This window comes from Lontra canadensis, unplaced genomic scaffold (assembly GCF_010015895.1).
Source record: "Lontra canadensis isolate GAN:19392208 unplaced genomic scaffold, GSC_riverotter_1.0 scaffold184, whole genome shotgun sequence".
In the NCBI taxonomy this organism is placed as follows: domain Eukaryota; kingdom Metazoa; phylum Chordata; class Mammalia; order Carnivora; family Mustelidae; genus Lontra; species Lontra canadensis.
In genome coordinates this window covers 1,357,550-1,379,206 of record NW_022631178.1, presented here as the reverse complement: position 1 = coordinate 1,379,206, position 21,657 = coordinate 1,357,550, and the positions used below count along the sequence as shown (strand labels likewise).

The 21,657-nt window shown below is 64.7% G+C and overlaps 1 protein-coding gene across 5 annotated transcripts in view; it reads right to left on the bottom strand.

The window, feature by feature from the left end:
- Positions 1-21,657, bottom strand: part of DOT1L (DOT1 like histone lysine methyltransferase) — a 57,808-nt gene that overhangs the window by 11,785 nt on the left and 24,366 nt on the right. For all 5 annotated transcript variants that reach the window (XM_032847111.1, XM_032847109.1, XM_032847113.1 and 2 more), the window contains exons 5-19: positions 21,300-21,528; positions 18,967-19,061; positions 18,393-18,455; positions 11,908-11,963; positions 9,762-9,841; positions 6,150-6,218; positions 5,366-5,472; positions 4,923-4,964; positions 3,914-4,024; positions 3,587-3,821; positions 2,957-3,070; positions 2,288-2,379; positions 1,941-2,042; positions 1,473-1,610; positions 650-775 (exon numbers count right to left, since the gene is read on the bottom strand). In XM_032847111.1, coding sequence (XP_032703002.1) covers positions 650-775; positions 1,473-1,610; positions 1,941-2,042; positions 2,288-2,379; positions 2,957-3,070; positions 3,587-3,821; positions 3,914-4,024; positions 4,923-4,964; positions 5,366-5,472; positions 6,150-6,218; positions 9,762-9,841; positions 11,908-11,963; positions 18,393-18,455; positions 18,967-19,061; positions 21,300-21,528 — 1,659 coding nt within the window. The remainder of the gene's footprint in view (positions 1-649; positions 776-1,472; positions 1,611-1,940; positions 2,043-2,287; positions 2,380-2,956; positions 3,071-3,586; positions 3,822-3,913; positions 4,025-4,922; positions 4,965-5,365; positions 5,473-6,149; positions 6,219-9,761; positions 9,842-11,907; positions 11,964-18,392; positions 18,456-18,966; positions 19,062-21,299; positions 21,529-21,657) is intronic.

The window sequence follows — 21,657 nt, the reverse complement described above, 5'->3', positions numbered from 1 at the left end:
AAGAAACACTCTTAACCGGAGTCTTCCATGCGGAACAATTCATTGCGGAGTCGTTTTGTAACAAAACAACACTCGGAAGACCCCGAGGGCTGGTGAGCAGCTTCCCATGAGCGGTGAAGGAGGCTGGGGAGACGCCAGCCCAAGGGGGCCACAGCCTTGCAAAAACAGAGCTTGCGGGTACCACCGACGCCCACGCCGCACTCCGTGCTATGGTCCTGTGGTCACCGGAAGGCTACACACCCAGCCGGCCAACTCCGGGAAACCGGGACAGGAGAGAGACCGTCCGTTTCTCCTTCCCTCCTGCCCTGCTTCCCGCAGGACCCTGACACACATGCTACCCTTCTCGGCAGAGGGGCAGCTCCCGGGATGTACTGCGCAAACACCGGCCTCCTCACGGCGGCTTCACGAGTGACTCACTAAGGGGCACAGGTGAAATGCTGGGTTTCCGAGGAGCCTGAGACGCCTTGGAGCAAGCAGGGCCCCTCGGCTGCCAAGCCGTCTGCTCCCCCTTTGAAGGCCAGACACAGGACGTCCAGGCTGCTTCCCAATACCACGACCGATGGCCTGGCCCAGGAGCAGGACAGCCCAGCGGGGGCAGCCGGCAGCACCGCCCCGGGAGTGCAGGGGCCTCCGTGGCACTTGCCCCCACCTGCAGCTCCAGACAGTGCCTCTGCTTCTCGGAGATCTGGGTCCTCAGGGCCTGCTTCTCCTTCAGCAGGTTCTCCAGGGACAGCGTGGACCAGTCCAGCTTCAGCTCCTCACACCGAGCCTTGAGCTGTAGGGATGAGGAGGTCACGGTTGTGAGTCCCGGCCAGGCAGACCCTTGCCGCAGAGCACGCGCCACTGTTGGGGGGGCACCTGTCCGCCCGGCAGAAGGCAGACCCTGGGCTCTGAAGGGAGAACCAGCCAATGTCTGGGCGGGTGTCTCTGAACACCTGTGTGTCCGGCAAGGGAACCCACTAAGAGAAGGCCGGGCTGGGAGGCAGCCCAGGGTAGAAACCGGGCTCCTTGGTAAGCACGCCCACGGGGAGCAAGGCGAGGGTGCCCACAGAATGGGACAGGAAGGCTCCATCAGACGTGACGCTCCCGCACGCCCAGCAAACGTGCCCTGGTCTCCAGGGCAGTGAGGTCCCAGGACATGTGCCCCCTGGCCCTAGGGCTCGTCAAAGAGACCAGCATGGGGCTGTAGGGGTGCCAGGAGGATATCAAAGTCTGGGCTCCTGGAAAGCTCCATCGAGTAAAAGCGCACGAGCCTTTGGAAGGGTCCAGGGTGCTGAGAGCCCGGGAAAGGAACGCACTGGGGATGCGGGCAGGCTGGCGGTGGGGGTCCTGAAACGGCCCGCTGCAGACTAGGGGGTCGTGGCAAACTGGTCCTCGAGAAGGATGCCTGGACCCTCTCCATCCCGGCGCACCCCCCACCCCGTGCCCGTCACCCGCACGCCCCGCCCCTGCCGCCCGCAAGGCGCCCCCACCAGCCGCAGGCTCTGCGTCCTCAGCTCCCCGTTGTCCTTCTGCAGCTGCTCCGTCTGCTCCCGCAGCTGCTGGTTGTGGGCCGAGATCTCCTTCTGCGCCTGGATCAGGTCGTTGTAGGTCAGCGCCTTCACTCCCAGCTGCGGGCACACGACAGCAGAGGTGGGCTCTCAGGCCGGAGCGTGCCGCGGCAGGCTGAGGGCAGGGGATGGGGGGCTGGGGGCCGTCTGGGGGGCAGGAAGGGGCGGGCTGGACTGGTGGCCGATGGCGGTCGCAGAGAGGACCTATGGTGGCCCAGAGAAGGGACAAGGGTGACCCCAGGGCATGAACCCACACCAGCAGCGCTCCACCTACGTACACTCCACGCCCTCTGTCAGCAGACGCGGGAAGTCCAAACACCGGGAAGGAACCCCCCGCGCCCGCATCCCGCCCCGGGAGGCCCAGCGGCGGGCGTAGTCCCAGCACCCCACCTCGTCCAGCTTCTGCTGGAAGAGCCTCTTGATCTCCTCCTTCTGGGCCTGGCAGTGGCCAAACAGCTGCTGCGCGGCGCCCAGCAACCGGGCGTTCTTCTCCTGGGGGGCGCAGCAAGGTGACGGCAAGGCCCTGTCCCCGCCACGTCCCCTCCCACAAAGGGCCGGACGTGCCCCAGCCCAGAAGACCAATGACCCTCAGCAGTTCTCACTGGTTACGCGAGACCCCCACGGCCTCTCTGGAGCCAGCAGGGACAATGCACGGGCCCTTGAAGGGACCGCGGCTTCTCCTAGGGCCAAGGCGCCTTCTGGCGGCCAGCAGGTGAGGGGCGCAGGGCAGGGCTCACCTTCTCCTGGTCCAGCAGCTGCTGCAGGCTGGCCTTATACTGGGCGGTCTTGGTGTAGGCCAAGAACTGCAAGTACTGAATCTTGAAGGACTCTACAAGGGTCAAGTATGCAGCTTAGCGCACACACGAGCCCCCGAGGCCAGCAGGAAGGAGGAGGGCCGCCCTTCAGAAACCCGCTGTGGTGGCTGTCACCCCCGCTGGCTGCCGTGGTGTCTGTCTCACCGCCCACCATCACGCCGAGACCTTCGCTCCCCACCTAGGCGCCCCTCACAGCTCCTGCCAGCGCCGCCCCGTGTCTTTTGCCCTCCGACCCCACGTGGGTGCCCGTTTGCTTAGGGAAGCGCAGGTTACTGATGCCGAACTGAGAAAACCGGCAGCTCCCAAAAGATGAAAAAGGGTTTCTTTCGCCCAATTTTCAGAGACAAGCAGCTGCCTGATCCTTCCCAGCAGCGTGAGTCTGTGCGCACTCGGCTCAGCAACGCTGGGCACCGAGCTCGCCCGACGGCCCTCCCCACGCCACGCAGCAGACACAGGGTGGGGCTGGGTGGTTCTCTGGGGGCGTCCCACGTGCTAGGGAGGTCACGCCAGCCCTGAGCCTGTGTGACTCTGGCCTGGGGCCGGCAGCCCACCCCCACCCCCGCAGGCCCGAGGGGTCCGTGGGCAGCTCACCTAGCAGCTTCTGCAGTGCGGGTGGGGTGGGAGCCAGCAGCAGCTGGTCGGGGGGGTGCCGCTGCACGCTGGGAGGTAGCTGGTAAAACGGGCTATGAGGTGACTTGTAGGCGTCTGTAGGACACACAGAGGCCACGTGTCAACGGCAGGCTGGCGCGCCTGGGGGCTTTCACAGGTTTCTCCAGGGAACCGGCCAGCTTGCTCACACCGAGACTGAACGGGGAACCGGACACCACGTCGCAGCGCTTTGAGAAGTGGAGTCAAAGCCCCGTGGCACCCAAGATGTCCCCGTGAGCCATGTCCCTTGTGTGCGGTCTGTCATGAGAGCCCAGGATGGGAGGCCAGGGGAGCCCAGAGCCCGGGGGTAGGATGATGGGAAGGCCCCACCGGGGTGCGCTCTCGGGGAGCCCACCCCAGGGCACATGGCCGTGAGGATGACGTGTGCCCCTAGCAGGGTCTGGAAAGCAGGCACCAGCCACACAGCACATGACGCCGTCACGGCGGCCTCTGCCCCTCTCACCGCCTCAGTGGACAGGAGAGGGACCCCACTCGCTGCACCAAGGCAGAGAGACACGGGGTGCCGAGACTGGCCGATGGCACGCCCCAGGGGTCCGCCCACAGCTGGCTCACCCTGCGGCGAGGGTGCTGCCGTCTGCGGCGCGGCCTGGGCGTGCAGGAGGTCCAGTGCGGTTTGGCTCTTCTTGGGCTTACGCTCGGGGTTCGCAGTGCTCATTTTCTTGGGGCGCCCACGCTTCCGGCCGGCCATCTTCCGCCCCTTCTTGTTCAGCTTCTTTTTCCGGGCTTTGGAGGGGGACGGCTTTTTGATGGTGGTGGCCCCAGCTTTTTCTTCCTCGGCCCCCGAATCCTGGCAGATGGGGCAGGGCCATCAGGGGAGCACTGGCAGGCCCACTGGGCTACGTGAGCCCTCCCTCCGCCGGGCACGGGGTGCACACTCACCATCGGGGTGTCCGCAGGCGCGGCAGCCTTGCTCTCGGGCCCTTTGGTGGGAGTGGTCGTGGCGCTCTTGCTTTCCCGCTGCTGCCGCCGCCGAGCTGCCTCTTGCTCCTCCTGGAAGGCAAATGTGGCTGCGTCTGCGGCGGGGCCGGCTCGAGGTGGCCACCAGCCCGAGCTCTGCCCACCTCCGCACACGCAAGGACACAGAGGCGCAGAGGAGCCCGACGGCATGCGCGGGCATGCGCCCCCCAGGGCTCCGTCAGAAAGCAGGTGGCCTTCCAACCATGGATGGCACAGGACCCTGGTGCTGGGGTCGGGGGAAGCTTCCCAGCCGTGTCTTCCCTCCTGCTAGCAGCACGCTCCGCACGCTGAAGGGGTGTGTGCACTACAGCGTGGTCCTCCCCAGTGAGGACTCCTGGCCGCACCGCGTTAAGAGGAAGGATGGTGACCACCTGCTCCAGGGGCCGAGGGCACTGGTCAGCACGTTACGACCCGAGTGCCTTCAATACAGAAGGCAGGGCGCGGGGCCCCCGGTGGCTGGAGCAGCCGTCTCCGGGGCCGGGGCTCTCCTGCTTGGATACTTATCCGAGTCACCAAATAGAAAAACTCGTGCCCAGACAGCACTGACTCTGGAGGCAGATGAACAGCGGCCGCGAGGGCATGGGAGGGACGTGGGCACAAGGGTCCCGGCTCCCCTCGGGCGGCAGCTCGGAACGTTCCGGCCCCTCTGTGGCTCGGGCCTCAGATCGGGACAACGCGAGGGCTGCTCTCCGCCCTGCACTTGGGCACAGCCCACCATGTGGCCAAACCCCATTGGGGAGACTCATTCAACCGTTCCCCAGAAACGTGTGCAAGAGCTGCGGCCGGGGCTGCTGCAGACGAGGCAGGTGTGCTAGGGCCCCTGGACCCCGGCACTGAGACCCGCCCCGCCCTGACGGCCCCTCCCAGCCGGCACACCCCCCCACCAGCAGCACGTACACAATATGGAGGCGAACAGAAAACACACACTTACCCTGAGTTTTGGATTTTTCAGACTAGAAAAATAGTTTTCAAGCTGAAACCACAAAAAGAAAAGACAAGACAAAGTCCCGTGAGAAGCCAGTCCCAAGCCCTGTCAGGGGTGAGAGCAACAGCCCGTCCCGCAGACACTGCACCTGGCAGAGCGCGGCGGGGCATCTCCCAGGTGGGCGGCTAGTAGGGCACCCGCCGGGCTCAGGGCTCCCCCTGTGTGGGCCGTGCAGGCCCCGCACAGCTGTCCCACATGGGCTGGCACCGGTGGCCTGGGACTCCAAGGCAGAGCTGCTGTTCCACGAGTCCTCGTGGACAAGGTCTGGCCCCCACAAGGGCTGAGGACAAAGGCGAGACAGACCAGGGTCTCCAGCCTCCTGACCCACTTCCACCCACACTGAGGGCCGGCTGGCCAAGCCCCGGACCCCAGCCCCACAGGGCACTCACTATGGTGCGGTCGATGGTGTGCAGGTAGTAGGAGACCGGCTTCCCCGTCCAGGACACTGAGCCCTTCAGGGGCGAGAGCTCCACGACCCGCATGATGGTGCCAATGTCTGCGCACAAGGGGCTACGGTTAGGGCCCCTCCTGCGCCTGGGGTGAGCGGGAGGGCCCTCGGTGCATCTCCCGCCGGTCCGGAGTGACCCCAGTGAGGCAGGAAGGGGCAGAGCCTATCCCAACCGCCCACCGGGGGCAACTGGCTGCCAGCACGCGGCTGAGCGAGGGAGGCTGCAGGGCCACACCAGGGGCTTGTCCGAGGAAAATAGCGACAAGTGTGGGGCGGGTGCCATCGGAAAGCACTTGCAGATGACTCAGAACAATGTGGAGCCAGGAGCTCCCGCCAGCCCCCCGGGAGGCCCAAGCCCCCGAGGCCCGTGCAGCCCGACCCAGGAGCTTTCCGCCACTGAGCAGGGACAGGGTAGCCACTGCCTGCTCAGGCCAGTCAAAACAGGAACTCAAAGGGCTTGGCACACCTGCCCCTCTGAGGTCCACACAGAGCCACTCTCCCCGCTAGGGACACAGGGCCATGTCGGGGAGTGCCTGTGGCCGTCAGGACTAGGGGGCTCGTGGCACCAAGGGGGTGTGGCCGGGGCTGCTGCTGACCCCCATCCCCCCAGGACTGGACGCCCACACAGAACGACCGGCCCGATGTGAGGAGCACCAGGTACGGACCCCACACCGACACAGATGCTTAAAGTCACATGTATTGACTCAGCAACGCGAGCTTCTTACCGCTCAAGTTTCTGCTGTTTATTCTAAAGTTCAGAGGTGCGAAGGGCTTCGAGGACACGATTCTGCCACCTGCAACACAAGACTAGTCACCACGGCTCATGGGGTGGCCGTGGGGCGCAGGGCGGCAGAGCAGGGCACAGCCACAGCAGGGGCGGGGACAGCAGCACCACCGAGTCCTGTCCGCGCTCCACGAGTCAAAGCAAAGGCAGGAGGCGCCTTCCCCGTGGAAGTCCGTCCCAAGAGCGGATCGTGTGGACGACAGTGCTCTGGGCACAGCTCCCGGCCGGGGCTCTGGCTGGCCATGGGCAGACACCAGCTGCGAGGACACGCGCCCCCTCCGTGTACGGGCTCCGTACTTGTGCAGACGAGTTCAGTCACAGCCGAGGCTGAGTGGCCAAGGCAAACCCTGAACTCCCACCGCTGGGCCGCCCGGCGAGGTGGCAGGCACCCCGCAGTGGCTCCGCGTGCTGGGTTCTAGGAGAGAGAGACGCGCAGAGGAACCCACAGATGCGCGCACGCTCTCGGAAGCTGCTGGGTGTGAGGGAGAAAGAGCCAAATGGAAAAGTCAAAGAAAACACTAGTGTCACACTGAAGTTGGAAGAGTGCGTCCGAGCCCATTTCCACGCATGCACAGTCACGCGTGCCCATCGCAGCACGTCCCGCACGGAGAGCACCAGCCACCCAGCCCATGTCCCGAGAACCAACCCCGGCGGGAGCGGGCTGTGACAAACCCCGCACTGGGCCAGGTGCAAGGTCGGGGCAGCCAGGGTCCGAGACTGCGGGGCCCTATCAAAGGTCGCAGCGGACAGAGGCTGAACAGACCCACGGAGGGCCTGGAACCCGGAGGGCCTCTGAAGAGAGTGGTGCCGAGCGGACCGCATCCCGGGCCCCAGGGCTCCCGCTAGGAACACAGCACCCTGCACGGCCCACACAGCAGGGGGGCTGGGAGGGGCCCGAGGGCGTGTTGCTATAGGACCACAGGTCAGGTGGCCGGGGAACGTAGGGCTCCGCAGGCTGGCTGGGCCCCATCAGGTCCCCCAAGCCCACCCACAGGGCACCACAAGGGAGGAACCAGAGCAGCGACACCCCACGAGACAACAAGCCCGGACGTCCATCAGGACCGTCCACAAACGCAGAGGAGCCCCGCTCCCACAAAAGCCCACCGGGCCCCTTGCCCAGGATGAAACCACCAGAAGGCAGGCTCTTGGGCAGGCAGCAGGACAGCGACAGGTGGAGGGTCCCTCCGCTCTCTCCTGGGGGAGGCGCACGGCCCCTACAAAATGACGGGGAGCACCCAAGGCCTCGTGCACACGCTCCCCGCACACAGCCCCATGCGTGCCAGCCATGCAGCTGCTGGGGCTGAGGGCGGCTGGCGGCCACCTGCGCAGGTGTGGGGCGGCCCTCTATTTCCTCGAAACGTCTCGTAAGGGGACGTGGGGGGAACCCATCCCATCCCTCTCTTGTAGGAACGGGAATGTGGGGGGCGCTTGGCCCTCCTCAGAACTAGAGCCCGAAGCAGCTGGGAGGGGCAGGGAAAGCGGCAGGCACAGGCTCTCCTGAGTTGGGAGCGCCAAGGTCACATTCAGGCCACCTCGGAATCTGGAAAACCAGCAGCGGCTTCAGCAGCTGTGTTAGAAGCTACAGGGATTGGCCAAGGATGAGGGCACGTCCTGAGGCTTCCCGTCCAGGCCCCGGGAAGGGTACTGCTGACCACAGGGCCCAGGCGGGCGACACCCACACTGAGGCCACAGCCCGCAGCCCACTCCTCCGACAGGGCACGCCACACTGGGGGCCAAGGAGGCCAGTCATGTTCATGCTAGGAGAGCCTTGAGAAGGACGGGCACCCGAGGCCAGAGCTCTAATGAGGACAGCAGCACCCCTGCTACGACCCAGGGCCTGGCCGCCCTAAACCCGGGCACGTGTGAGGAGGGGAGTCCGTGGGCTCTGGGCCATTGGCTGGAGGACTCGGCCCGCAAGGAGTGGGCTCCTCTTGATCCTGAAACACAGTGGGCCACGACCAAGGACCTCGGATTCAGGGTGTCCCCAAGCTCAGCTAGACAGAGGCCCCCACTGCTCCAAGACTGTCTCCGCATGGGGAGAAAATGAAAAAACTTCCAGAACCCTGACTCTCGGCTCAGTGAGGACACATGCCAGAGGCACAGCAGACAACCAGGTGATACGGCCCTCGTCCACGGGAGAGTGACAGGAGGCCCCACTGTGGCCCGGCCCGTGTGCCCCAGACGGCGACAAGGGTGGCCACACTGGAGGAAGTTGCTGGTGTTTCTCTTTCCTCCAGGAGCCCAGTGGGCCGCTCTGCTGTGCTCGGACACAGCACATGAGCACTCCCCTACACAGACACAGGCCTCGACCGGTGCTCACAGGACGCTTTCTCCCTCCACCTCCTCAGAAGCTTCTAGACAGGATGGTCTTCTCTGTCTGACATTCCAAGTACAGAAAGGCTCCTGGCACAGCACAGGGAAAGGTGACACCTGACCTGCGCTGCCTAAGACAGAGCTGGTGGGAGCTCCTCCCGCGGCCAGCGTCAGCAGGGCGACTGCGGGCGCGGGGCGTGGGGCCCACACACCCCTGGCGCAGAGGGCTTGTCGGTCCACTGCCCTCAGGTGCACCGCAGGCCGTGGGAGGAGCCAGGGAGCAGAGGGCTCCCCTGGAAGGAGTCCATCCGGGAGGCTGCCCCCCGCATGACGGCCTCCTGTCTCTGCTTGCCAAGATTCAGAAAAGTTTTCCCTAGAAGGTTCGGGCCAGATAGAGTAGAGGACCTCACTCCACAAGTGCACCCACACAATTCCAAATCTGGAAGCCTCCATGAGCACAAAGAAAACGCAACCCTGCGGTGCCTGGGTGGCTCAGTGGTTGGGCATTTGCCTTTGGCTCAGGTCATGATCTCAGGGTCCTGGGATCGAGCCTCGCATCGGGCTCCCTGCTCGGCGGGAAGCCTGCTTCTCCCTCTCTCTGCCCTGCTTGTGTGCTCTCTCTCGCTATCTCTGTCAAATAAATAAAAAGTCTTAAAAAGAAATTCTTTAAAAAAAGAAAACGCAATCCCACCTACACGCCAACCAACTCAAGCAAGAACACAGGCCGTCGAGTCCGAGACAGATGCACGCAAGGGGGCCTTCCCCTCCCCACCGGGAACGGGAAGGCAGACAAGGGAAACCAGGGCCCAAACACAGGGAAAACCCAGAGAGCCTAAGAGGCCTGTCGGGACGAGCCCCCTGGCCCGACTGCCCCCAGGTTGAGCCCGAACTTCAGACCCTCAGTGAGTAACCCTTCAGCATGAGCGCGCACCGAGAAGTTACTCGTCACCTCCAGGACACGTAGCGTGACTGCACAGCGTGTAGCCCGCTGGCAAGCTGGGCCCCCACCCCAAGGACCCCGGGCCCGCTGGCCCAATCCGCCTGGGGAGGCCCGGTCAGCCCCACCATGTCCGCTGGGCCCGGAGGTGCCGTCCGCGGAGCCCGCACGTGGGGGCGGTCAGCATGGACCCGGCCGCGCCCGCGGTCACAGCCAGCTCCACAGACGGACCGAGCGGGCCTCGGGCGCCGCGCGCGCACACACGGACCGCGACAGGGCGGGGTTGCGGGGAGAGTGCGTTACCTTCCTTCATGTTGGCAAACCGCTCCTTCAGCTGGTGATCCACCTCAGGACCAAAGGCAAAGTTATTCACAAATATAACACTGCAAAACAATGTTCCAGTTGAGTGAGGCCGAGGCTCCGGCGCGCCACGCCTACCGCCTCCACCGCCGGCTCCCCCAGCCCGGGACGGGACCCGCAGGGCGCAGAGGACGAGCAGGCTGGCTGGTGGAGGGGCGGTCCCCGCCCGCCCCCGGGACACCCCCGGAGTGGGAGTGCAGACCGCACACGCGTCACCTGGGGACGGAGGTGTGAGGACACCCGGGTAGGAGGGCGCGCGGACAGCATCCGGCGGCATCTGAAAGGAGCCGCCTGAGGACCGGCGGGACCAGAGGCAGAGTCCTCCGCCGCCCGCCCACGCGCTCTGGCACCGGACCACCCGGGGCCCAGGTCCGAATACACCCGCCGGGGCGGCCGGGCGCACTGCCGCCTCACACTGCGTGTGCAGCGACGCACCCCTGCCCGCCCGCCTGGGCCCAGCTCGTGCCCGCCCGAGGCCCTCTCTGAATGGCCACGAGCAGCCGAGCGCTGGCTCACGTCCAGCCCCGCAGGTGAAACAGCTCCCGACTCAGCCGGGCGGCTCTCCTCCCCCACGGAAGTGCCTCCAGATAAAATCTGAGCCGGGGGCAGACGGACATTTACTTCCTCTCTTGAAAGGGAAAGAAGACACGCTGGGCTGATCCCAGCCATCCCCTCGCTGCTCGTTTTGAGTCTCGACAGTTTAAAATCGAGATGCCTGGAAGCAGTCAGAGCAACCAGGTAAGAGAACAGTCACGGAAGACCCGAGCACAGCGAGAACAGACACTGGGTGCCAACGGGCAGAGCGGCAGGGAAGAAACCGTACAGACGCGGAGCAAGCCCAGTGCGCTCTCCCTGAGCCCTGCACAGAAAAGACGAGGACGGGAGGCGTTAGGCTGGGGCCCAGGCGTCCTTGGGAGCCAAGGGGCAGAGCCCTGACAAGACAGCCAGGGAGAACAAGCTCTCACAGGGCGCGAACTTGGCCTGTCCCAGTCCCTAGTTGGGGATGGAGCCTGGGAAGGCAGGACGTGAGCCAGCAAAGGCTCTGGCGACAGCTCTGATGAAAGAAGGGTGCCCTAAAGGCAGCCACTCCCTCTCATCCCATGCACGAGAAGTCAGAAGCATGGACGCATGTCCCCAACAAGAAAGGGGCTGGGAGGGGAGGGGATACCCCTGCCAGGAAGCAGAGCACCTAGGGGGACATCAAGGGGCCACTCTCCCATCACCAAGGCCTATTCCCATTCTGCCTGCAGTACGAGGGGCAGACAAGGCCCGGGGGACAGTGCCGTCCCCGTGACCACGACATGGGACACCTCGGCCCAGATACTGCTGGCCAGAGCCCAGCACTGGAGAGCCCCCAGGCCCCCATGGATGGGGGTGCCCACAGAGTCAGCACAAGTCTCTCAGGAAGAGGGGGAAGACCCGGCCAGTAGGGAAGGGCAGAGCAGACCCCTCCGATGAGAACTTCTTGTGGGACAGCCACAAACAGAGGCTCCCTAGAAAGAGCGGCACCCGGCTTCTACCAGCCCCCAGGACTCAGACAGTGGGGACTATGGGGCAACAGGCAGTATGCGCCTGAAGGAAAGACAGGGAGAGGCCAGATGGCAGGGTCTCCCAAAACAGTGGGCCACCATCAACAAGGCTGACTCGTCCCCAGGAAGACGGCTCTGGGTGTGCAATGCCCCTCAGGTCCTGGGCTCCCAGCAGGCTCCAGCTGACTTCTGCGCCCCAGCCCAAGGCCTAGGGCAGGGCTAGAGGGAGGTGCAGCAAAACCACAGCAGCTCAGCCGTGGGGGACAGGACACCGTTCCGCAGCGGGTGCAAAGAAGCCCGGCCCCACACCCAGCTCGGGGAGGTGTGGACACAGCAAGAGCCCGCGTGCTGAACACAGGGCCAAGATGGCAGGGAAGGGCCCTTCCTGACGGGCAGCCAGGGGACTGGCACGTGCAGGCCTTGAGCCACACCTGGCCCTGCCCTGGGGCCCTGGGTCCAGCTCCCGGACCACCTGCTCGGCTGCAGGCAGGGATGGGGAGAGAAGGAGCTCCGCCAGCCACGCACCCTCCCCGGGGGGCACTCGCCCGGCCGGGCCCTACCTTGTGTTGGCAATCCGCTCTCTCCACTCTTCTGAGAGGAAGTCGCCTCTTTCCAGCTGAAAGGAAGAGAACAGGGGAGAGGCTGACTCGGGAGACCTCGGCCAGCTTCGCGCCCAGCCCGCCCACACGGAGAACATGAGATGAGCGCAGTCACTGACGTGGGGAGGATATGGGACCGGGGTGGCGGCGGCTCAGGGAGGGTCCAGCCCCAGCAGAGGACGCACCACAGAGCCACACAGAGCCAGCTGGGGACGCAGCCACACGTGGTTCCCAGCCTGCTGGCAGTTCTGGACAGGAGTGGGCTGGCCGACCGGGGCTACCACAGTGAACAGTGGTCGTGCCCTCAGGAGGCACCTATGCACCAAGCGACACCAGGACAGAGCACCGGCCTAGCACGCAGCAGAGGCCAGGCCTGCTTTCTGTACCACGGACGTGCGGGCATGGCGGCGGGCCCCGGCCTCCCGCGGCTCGCTCATTTTCCACGCCTGCTGTCTGCATGGCATGGCCCAGCACACTAACACGGGGCCTCCAAGAGCACACGGTTCTTAGTGACCGAGGTGCCCCGAGCTGGGGCATTCAGCAAACCTACATGCCTGATTTTATCATTTTTTAAAACACGATCGCACTGCACCTCAGCGTACGCCGAGAAGCGAGACCATGTGTCCCTGCAAAGCCTGCACCCGCCCGGTCTCAGCGACTGGATTCAGAAGAGCAGACAACAGAGATGCCCATCAGCGCATCCCCCACACACGGGAGCGACCCCCGGCCGCAGACAGGAGCCAGGAGCCCACGCGCTTGCCCCAGAGATGGACCCCGAGCCCATAACACGCAGGGAGGGAACCAGACACAGAAAGCCACACGGGGTGTGAGTCCACACGTGTGACACGTCCAGACCAGGCTCCTCCATGGACGGGAGCGGGGGCTCGCGGGGGCCGGGGGCTGGGGGAGGGTGGGGCCAGTGACTGGCCTCACCTGCACCCTTATGCATGCCACAAGGTGACCAGGAACCCCCACTTCCCTCACGAAGACAGCAGGAGCCCATCAGGGCACTGGGCCTGCTGTGGCTCAGAAATAGAAGCCCCTGAGCAGAGAAAACCCAGTCTCCAGTGAGCGCCGCTGACCCAGGGCAGAGGCCGGGAGCCCATCCTACAACCCACAGTACAGGCGCAGACCACCCAGGCTGTCCCGTGGTGGGCATGACGTGCTCACGCAGGGCGCAGGGGTGGGGAGAGGGGACGGTCCACCCGAGCGTGTTCGGGCATTGTGGGGGGCTGCCCACACCCCAGCTGTCCCAACTCTGAATCCTCTCCCCGCCTGTGGAACTTCCTAAATCTGCCACACTCCTGAGAACAGTCCTGCCAGGCCACGGGACTGACTCGAGTCTGCAGCGTGCGTAAGAGAGAGCTCGCGCGGAGGGCCGGAGCCCTCCCTCCCCACCGGCCGGCTCGCGAGGCTGGCCCTCCGCGGCGTCTGGAACCGGACTGCGGGCTCCGGCCAGCCTCGCTGCTGGGGGGCTCGGGTCCCTGAACCGTCCATGCGGACACGCGGCTCGGGCTGAGCGCCTGCTCCCCTCCCCGCATCGGGGTTCCCGGCCTGAGCCGGGCAGACGGGCCTGCGAGACTGACCCCGCGGAGAACCAGGGCGCCGGGTCTCTGCCAGCCCCCGGAGACCATAGCACACACGCACGGTGCGGTCTCGTTTCGGGGAAACTAAGCGTGTCCTGTGGGACACCCCGAGAGAGGGCTCTGGAAGCTCCCGCCTAGTGTCCCCGCCCCCCGCTCCCCCAACCTGAGCTCATTCTGCTTCCTGTCCTCTGTATAAACCACGGCCCTGGGGACGACCGCCTGCTGGGCCCCGGGGTGCTCCCGGCACAGCCCCGCACCTGGGCCTGGGCAGACACAGATGCCTTCAGGCACTTCTCCAGGCGGCCTCCCTCTCCTTGGCGGCTCCCTGTCCAGGCCGTGCAGTCTCAGGCCAGAGCAGCACTGCTGGGTTGAGGCCAGAGAACGGCCGCGGGCTTGGGCTCTGCTCGCCCGGCCCTACCGTGGCTCTGCTCTGGGCACAGGCGGGCCGTGACCCTCAGAAGAAAGGGGCCGGCTGCAGCGGCTGTGCTGCTGGAAAGGTGTGTGTGGCCTTCCTGTGCCCCTGCCCTGGGACCCCGTGAATGGCCCCAGGGTCAGGCAGACCTCCACACGTGATGGAATGGGAAGACACGGAGAAGGTACTGGTGCAGAGGGTGTCGGAGCGCATGACCACCGCTGGCGGAGACCCCGGGCCGGCAGGCGGGTGCCTGGGCCCCTCAGCCCCACAGCTCGCCCCAGACATGCTCCTGGAGGCCACACACATCCCCGCACCAAGCACACATGCTCTCGTCGCGGGAAAAGAGCCCAGCATCCGAGCATGAAGAGACCGAGGTCTGCCCCAGCCAGAGTCAGGGGGGCAAGGGGCAGGCCCCGGCACTCGGCACACCCACCCAGGAGCAGCCCCAAGCCCACAGACGCAGCGCGGCTCGGCTGAACCACCAGGCCCCGTCTCCTGGCAGCGCCAGCCTGCCGGTGACCCAACACAGCCCAAGACCAAAGGGGAGGTGGGCCAGCAAGTCTGGATGCAGGGGGCCCCAGCGGACGTGGCCCAGCCACCCCAAGGGCCACACGCACACCGTCGTGACATCGACAAAGCTGGAGGGGTGGCGGGTGCCCAGGGGAAGGCCCTGCACACGTCCTGGAGAGAGCGGCCTGAGTGTAGGAAGCACCTCGGCACAGGCCGGTGTGCGACACCCTCCCTGCCGTGGCACCTCCACGAGGCCACAGCCGCCCCAGGTGACACACTCTCGATGCCTGCAACCCGCTGTGGGCCAAGCCCACTGCCAGGTGCCCACAGCGTACGGGGCTCATAGTGAACAGCCTGGCTACTGTGTTAAGGGGCCTCTGGGGGCCTGGACGTCTGCCTGGGCAGGGAGCTGGACAAAGTGTCTCCCAGGTGGAGGGGGCACCCTGCGCTGAGCCAGACCCTCAGGCAGAAGCCAAGGGAAGGAGGAGGGCACGGGGGTTCTGACGGGAGGAGGCACGTTGGGTGGCAGGGAGGGCCTGGCGCCAGGCACCGCGGGCTGCAGGACAGGGAGGCGGGGCCGAGGCTGGTAGGTGGAGCCTGGGGGGGACCTCTGTGGAGGCGGGAGGGGACAGAGCAGGCGGTGGCCACACGGGGAGCCTTGGCCCGCAGAAGCAGGCTCTGGGGCTTGGAAAAGCACACGGAGCTATTTTTAGACTCCTGTTGGCTGCTTCCTCTTAGGTTCTTAAGCAACGGGAGCAGGACTGTCCATCTGCCAACGAGGATGCCTGGTCAAAGCCACAGAAAGTGTCTGGGAAGGCCTCACAGACCCGGGACACGAGTTCCCGCCAAACGTGGGCGCTCCCCCTCACCACACGCTCCCACAGCCGCGGGGCCGGCACTACAGGATGCCTTCTGGAAAGAGACAACAAACAGCAGAGGCTCAGCCAGCTTCCTCCACACACCCACGGCCAAGGTCGTGCCCGAGTGTCCTCTGAGCCAAATTCCATTTGCAGCCAACCCGCAGGGGCCGCGGCGGGGCCAGCGAGCGCTCTGCCCCACGCCGGACCTGAGGAATGAGGGGAGCCCCTCTGTCTGCCTGCGTACCAACCACTGACCTCGCACTGAGCCAAGAGAGGGAAGGAGGCAGGCGGGAGGAGCAGCAGGCAGGCAGCGGGCAGCAGGCAGTGGCCCAGCCTGGCCCGGCCCTGGCCCCCACCCACAGGAGCCGTCCGAGGCTGCGAGCAGGCCACGCTGACTGCACCGGGGGCCGCTCCTCAGGACGTGGCGCCCTCACCAGAAACGAGAAGCCCTTGAAGACGCAAAAACCCGCGTCTCAGCAAGTCCGCCCAGGGCTGCAGTCTGCAGAGGAGACGTGGGAAGAAGTTCCTGGAAATGGACACGCACTGGACTTCTGCAGGTTCAGCCCAAGCGGCTGACCCCGGGAGCCGCAGGTGCGGGGCGGAGAGTTCCAAAAGAAACTGCACCAGGACGCAGGGAAGAGAAGCCAGGCCCCACCATGCCTGCGCACGTCCTGGCCCCAGAAACGCAGAACAGAAGCAGAGGGCACACCTCCGCCCCCATGGGGCCAGCACCCCGCACCCGAGGACGTCAGAGGGAAGGAGAGCTCCCGGCCGCGACCTCTGGGGGACGCCGACGCAAGCGCTCCCCACAACGCAGGTGCGGAGCGGAAATCCCGCACCGTGTGAAAACCAGCCACGCCATGACCGGGCAGGACCCCCAGCCACGGAGGACACCTGCACTCGCCACACCGACAGGGATGCGTCAACACACTCGGGAAAGGCATTTAACAGACGCCAACGCCATGCATGGTGAGGATTCCCAGCCAAGCAAGAACGGAGGGGAAACGTGTCTGCTCGGTCCGGAGCGCCCACGAAACACCTGCCAACTCACGTCCCCTCCGTGATGGGAAAGTCGCTGCTTTCCAGGAAGCTCGGGAACAGGCCACGGTGTCCCTCGCAAGCGTCCTGGCCATACCAATGTTACACCGGCTTGTGCAACAGACAGGAGAAATAACACACACACAGACTGGGAAGGAGATGTGACGTCACGTCTGTTCGCAGATGACGCGATCGTCCGCGCAGAAAATCTGAATGAATTCAGAAAAGCACACGGGGAGCTGATAAGCCACTACAACACCACTCTACGGTAGAGGCGTTGTCGTACGTGAACACGCGGCAGACGCCGACTGCCTTCCTACAAACCAGCAACTGACGTGCGGATTTGAAATTAAAAAGCCAGTACTGTTCATACACGCACCAAGACAGACAGACTTCTACGTAACACTCACAAAACGTGTACGAGATCTACAGGAGGCAGACTACAAAAGCCTGGCGACCGACGTCAGTGAGGGAGGGCAGGCCGCGTCGGAGGCAGGAAGACACGACCCTGTCCGGATGTGAGCTGTCCCCACGCACCGGCGCAGACTCCGGCCGGCCGCCCCCCGCCCTGCCCTCTGATCTGAGGTGGACTGCACACACTGACCGCGCGCCGACTCCACGACTTCTCTGGGGACGGGAAAGCCCCAGAGTCAGCGACACAGCACGGAAGGAGAGCCAGGTCAGGAGACAGGTGGACGGCGCCCGAGTAAACTCGCTACAGAGCCACAGCAGCGGAGACGGCACAGACGGACAGACAGAGCCAGGGAAGCCGAGACGGCACAGACGGACAGACATGTGCGAGGGAGGAGCCTGCAAGCACAGGGCTGAAACTGCAGGGCCTCCACATGCAAAAGGAAAGGATCCAGGTGCCAACCTCAGCCTCACGGCCCTACTCATAAAACAGCCACCAGAAGACACCAAGGAGCAAACGCGGGTGACCGCGGGTCTGGCAACGACTTTGGAACACTACAGCTCAGGGACGACCCACAGAAGGAGAAGCCATCAGGCTGCCCTAAGGAAGGGGAAACCTCCCCTTCCCCTTCTCCCCACACCCCAACCGAGCGCCAGCCCGTGGTCACATGACACGACCAGGACACCGGTCTCAGCTCAGCAGTCAGCACCCGCGGACGGCGTGCTCTGGGCTGGGGACCGAGAGGGCAAGACGTGAACACTCACAAGAGACCCCGGGAAGGAGAGCAACGGGGCCGGCCATGGAGCCGAGCGCAGGCTCGGGGGTCTGGGCACGCACATTGGACCCGGGATGGGAGGAGAAGGAGTTAAAGGTCTGGTTGGGACACACTCTGTCCACGGTGTCCCCGCAGTGGCCATGTGGCTGCAGGCTACACGGCTGTAGTGTGTCCACAGTGAAAGAGGGAGCAAGGGACGAGCCCGGGCCCACACACGTTTCAGGGTGGGATGCAGGAGCCCCGGACAGGAGCAGACAGAGGCCAGGGCTCTAGAACCCTGGCCAGCCAAAAAACATGGGGCTCATAAGCCTGGGGCAAGCCATGGAGGCCAAGGTGCAGGAGTGGCCCGGGGAGCTGGGGGCATGCAGCCCGACCCCGAGCCTTGCCAGGAGGACAGACTCACCGGCGGGGTCACGTGCTGCCAGAAGGCAACGGAGAGGACGCCACGGAGCCAGCCGGTGGACCAGGGAAGAGGCCTTCTTGTCCACACCCCGCTGCCCAGACCCACACCACGGCCATGACACACACATGCAAGACACCAAGGAGGGCTCCCTGAGACCCGCCGGGTGCCCGGGGACACGATGCCCGCAACTGCCTTCGCGCAGCTGAGGGCTGTGGGAGAGGGGCCCTCTGCCGCCCGTTCTCAGAGCTCCCGGGGCAGGAGCAGCGGCAGCCCCCAAGGAGGACTGGAGAGGGCCGAGGAGGAAGGCCCTTGTGAGGCCGGGCAGCCCTCCGCCAGCACCACACGCCAGGCGAGGACAGGCAGGGCAGAACGGCGGGTCAGGGGAGGTGGAGGCGCAGGAACGGAGCCGGACCGTTAGCCGCGGGGGCCCGGGGTGGTGGCACTCACTGTGTATTCTGCATGCTTTTTTCCATACCATTTCATCCACTTCCTGAACTCTCGGTCCATGGTCTGCAAGGGAATGATCCGACAGCCCGTCAGCCGCTCCCTGCCACCCCTCCTACCTGCCTCCCCCAGGACAAGCTGGGACTGCCCCTCCGCCAGCCCACAGCCCAGCCCTTCTGAGAAGCAGCCTGGGTGACTCTGGGGGTTGCAGGGGAGGACAGACCGCAGGACCTGTGGAGTCCACCAGATGTGTGGGCCACACAGTCTAAAGGCGTTTCTGGACACGCACCTACACCCCAAACCCCACTGACCCCACCCCAGGCGGACACGGGCACCTAGGGGATGCCTGCTGACCCGGGGTGCGTCTGGAGACGGGCCCAGCCTGGGCTAGACAAGGCTGTGGCCCTTGCTGGCGGCACGCGCACTGGGCCCAGATGTGCGGGCAGAGACCAAGCGGCCCCTCGGAACACCCACCTCCTGCTGTCCTTCCCTCCTCATACCCCGTGGGTCACGGCAAAGGTTGGGGAGAAAAGAGAGATGAGCACACACACCTGCGCCCCACTCCGGAGGCACTCACCTCCGCGTACTTGGCTGGGATGTCCGCTTTCTCCACGCCGTAGTGATGCTTGCAGTTGGTGGCTGCGGCGACCTGTAGCACGACCTGGCCCACTCCTTCAGAGGGAGGGAGGGACAGTGAGACACGGGCCCTGGGACAGAGGCGCTGCCCACGCAGCATCGAGGCCCAGGCCACACAGGTGCAGAGGCAGAGGCCACCAGCGCTCCGAGAAGGTGCGAGCACCTCCAGGGTCACCAGGATACGCCACTGACCCAGGCCATGAGCCGAGGCCCCGCTAGGGGTTGGCCGTCTGGCCTACGCTGCCTCCTACAGACAGCACAGCAGGGCTCGCGCGAGGGGAACCTGCGCGGTGTCTCCCTCTGGAAGGTTCCCCAGTCACCGCCACAGCGCGGCATGGCCGGCCCATCTGCGCCCGCTGGGAACACCCACCACCACTCGGTGTCCGCGGGGCTTGATGCGCAGCGGAGCAGCGGGAGCAGCCCCCGCACACCGGAAACGGGGTCTCCGAACCACGGCCACGCGCTGGCCAAACGCAGCACCAAGCCCAGCTGGGCAGCGTGGGGCGCTCCGACCTCACGTGCGCCCGGAAGCCTGGCCCACGGTCCCCTCCTACTTGGGTCAGTGGTGCCCCTCAGCCACCGAGCCAGGAGCCTTCTGAGCTCATGCTCTGAATGGAATAGGTTTGGAAAATGTAAAGAAGCAACCGAGCACCGGCCGGCTTGTGTGGTACAGCGCGTGACTCTGTCTCAGGGTCATGAGTTCAAGCGGAAATTACCTAAGTAAAAAATCTTTATTTTATTTATTTATTTATTCATTCATTCATTCATTTGACAGGCAGAGATCGCAAGTAGGCAGAGAGGCAGGTAGAGAGAGAGGAGGAAGCAGGCTCCCTGCTGAGCACAGCACCTGATGTGGGGCTCGATCCCAGGACCCTGAGACCGTGACCTGAGCCGAAGGCAGAGGCTCCACCCACTGAGCCACCCAGGGGCCCTAAGTAAAAAATCTTAAAGAAAGAAAAATAAGAAAATAGGCCCACTACTTAGAAATACAGGGTAAATGGCAAGGCCCATGGCAAGAGGACACAAGGGTCATGGCCAGGGGTAAGAGCTGGGCATGAGAAGCCAGGAAGGGGTTTTCCAAAACTCCCAAACCTTTTCACACACACAGGTAAGTTCTGTGGCCTTCTAGACAACTAACTTTTGAAGCCTACGAATTTTTTTTTTTTTTTTTGGAGAGCCAGCGCGTCCACATGCACGAGCAAGGAGAAGGGCAGAGGAACAGAGGGAGACAGTCTCAAGCAGACTCCTGCTCAGCACGGAAGCTGCGGTGGGGCTCGATCTCACAACCCTGAGATCACAACCTGAGCCGAAACCAAGAGTCGGACCCTCGACTGAGTGAGCCACCCAGGAGCCCCTAAAAGTACACATATTCTTAATAAAATATGAACTGTGGGGGCGCCTGGGCACCTCAGTTGGTTAAGGAGCTGCCTCAGCTCCAGTGGGATCGAGTCCCATGTCGGGCTCCATGCTCAGCAGGAAGCCTGCTTCCCCTCTCCCTCTGCCTGCTGCTCTGCTGCTTATGCTCTCTGTCAAATAAATAAAATCTTCAAATAAATAAGTAAAACATGAATTGTGTGCTTAAAAAGGTCCACACTAATGATGACGTGAAAAGAGTCGTCCTCGCCGGGGTGCTGGGCCCTCTGCAAGCGCCGAGGCCGCGCCGGTTTGAGAGGGACATTCAGTCCTGCAGCACAAGGCTCTGTGTCCAAACGTGGTCACACCCAGGCGGCTGGCTGACCCAGAGGAGGGCTGTGCACGGGGCTCCACGCAGGCGGACAGCCAGCCCCATCGCCAGCCCTGTCACCGAACATGTCCCATCTGGATCCAGCCAACCCGAGGTGTGCGTTTGTCCCGCTCTGTCCACGGCTCTTCACGTGGACGCCTGCTAGGCCACGCTGAGGACAGGCCCCTGCCCTCAGGACCCTCTATGTTGGTGCCGGGGGCCCCCTAATGCACAAAAGAGGCGGGGGGCTGGTGAGAGCTGGGGAGTGTGGGAAAGGGGTAAGGACACCCAGCCACATGGGGGGCTGGTCTGCGGTGGTCACTGGGGTCCCCTCTGAACAGGTCCCAAGAACAGGTCTCCCAGGGCTAGGAGGGGTGAGGGAGAGGGAGGGGCCCTTGGGAGCACGGCAGCCTGGCCTCTCCTCGGTGCAGAGCACTGGCTGGCCGCAGAGAGGGGCCGCCCCCGCGAGGGGCTGCCGGTGACCCGGGCTGCTCCATCTCTGGGGACCAGGGAGGCTGGTGGCGCTGACAGCATGGCCTGCCCACACTCACCACTGCCCAGGTCCACAAACAGGTCGTCCTCAGTCATCTTGATCTCGTCGATCATCTGAGCGACCAAGTCAAAGGAGGTCTCCCCATACACCTCTGGGGAGAAGGGCTCGTAGTTGTTGAGCTTCTCGGGGTCCGTCACCGAGTGGTTGTAGACCTGCTGCAGGATGTGCCGCAGGAGCCCATTGGACGGCCGCGTGTTCAGCTTCATGGGCTGCGTGGTCCCCTTCCACTAGGACAGCACAGAAAGCCCCACATGCGTGACACGGGTGGCCCCTGCCCCGCATGACAACCGTGCGTCCTGGCCCCAGCCCCGCCGCCTCCCCAGACAGCAGAGGTCGTCGGCCTCAGAGCTGCACCT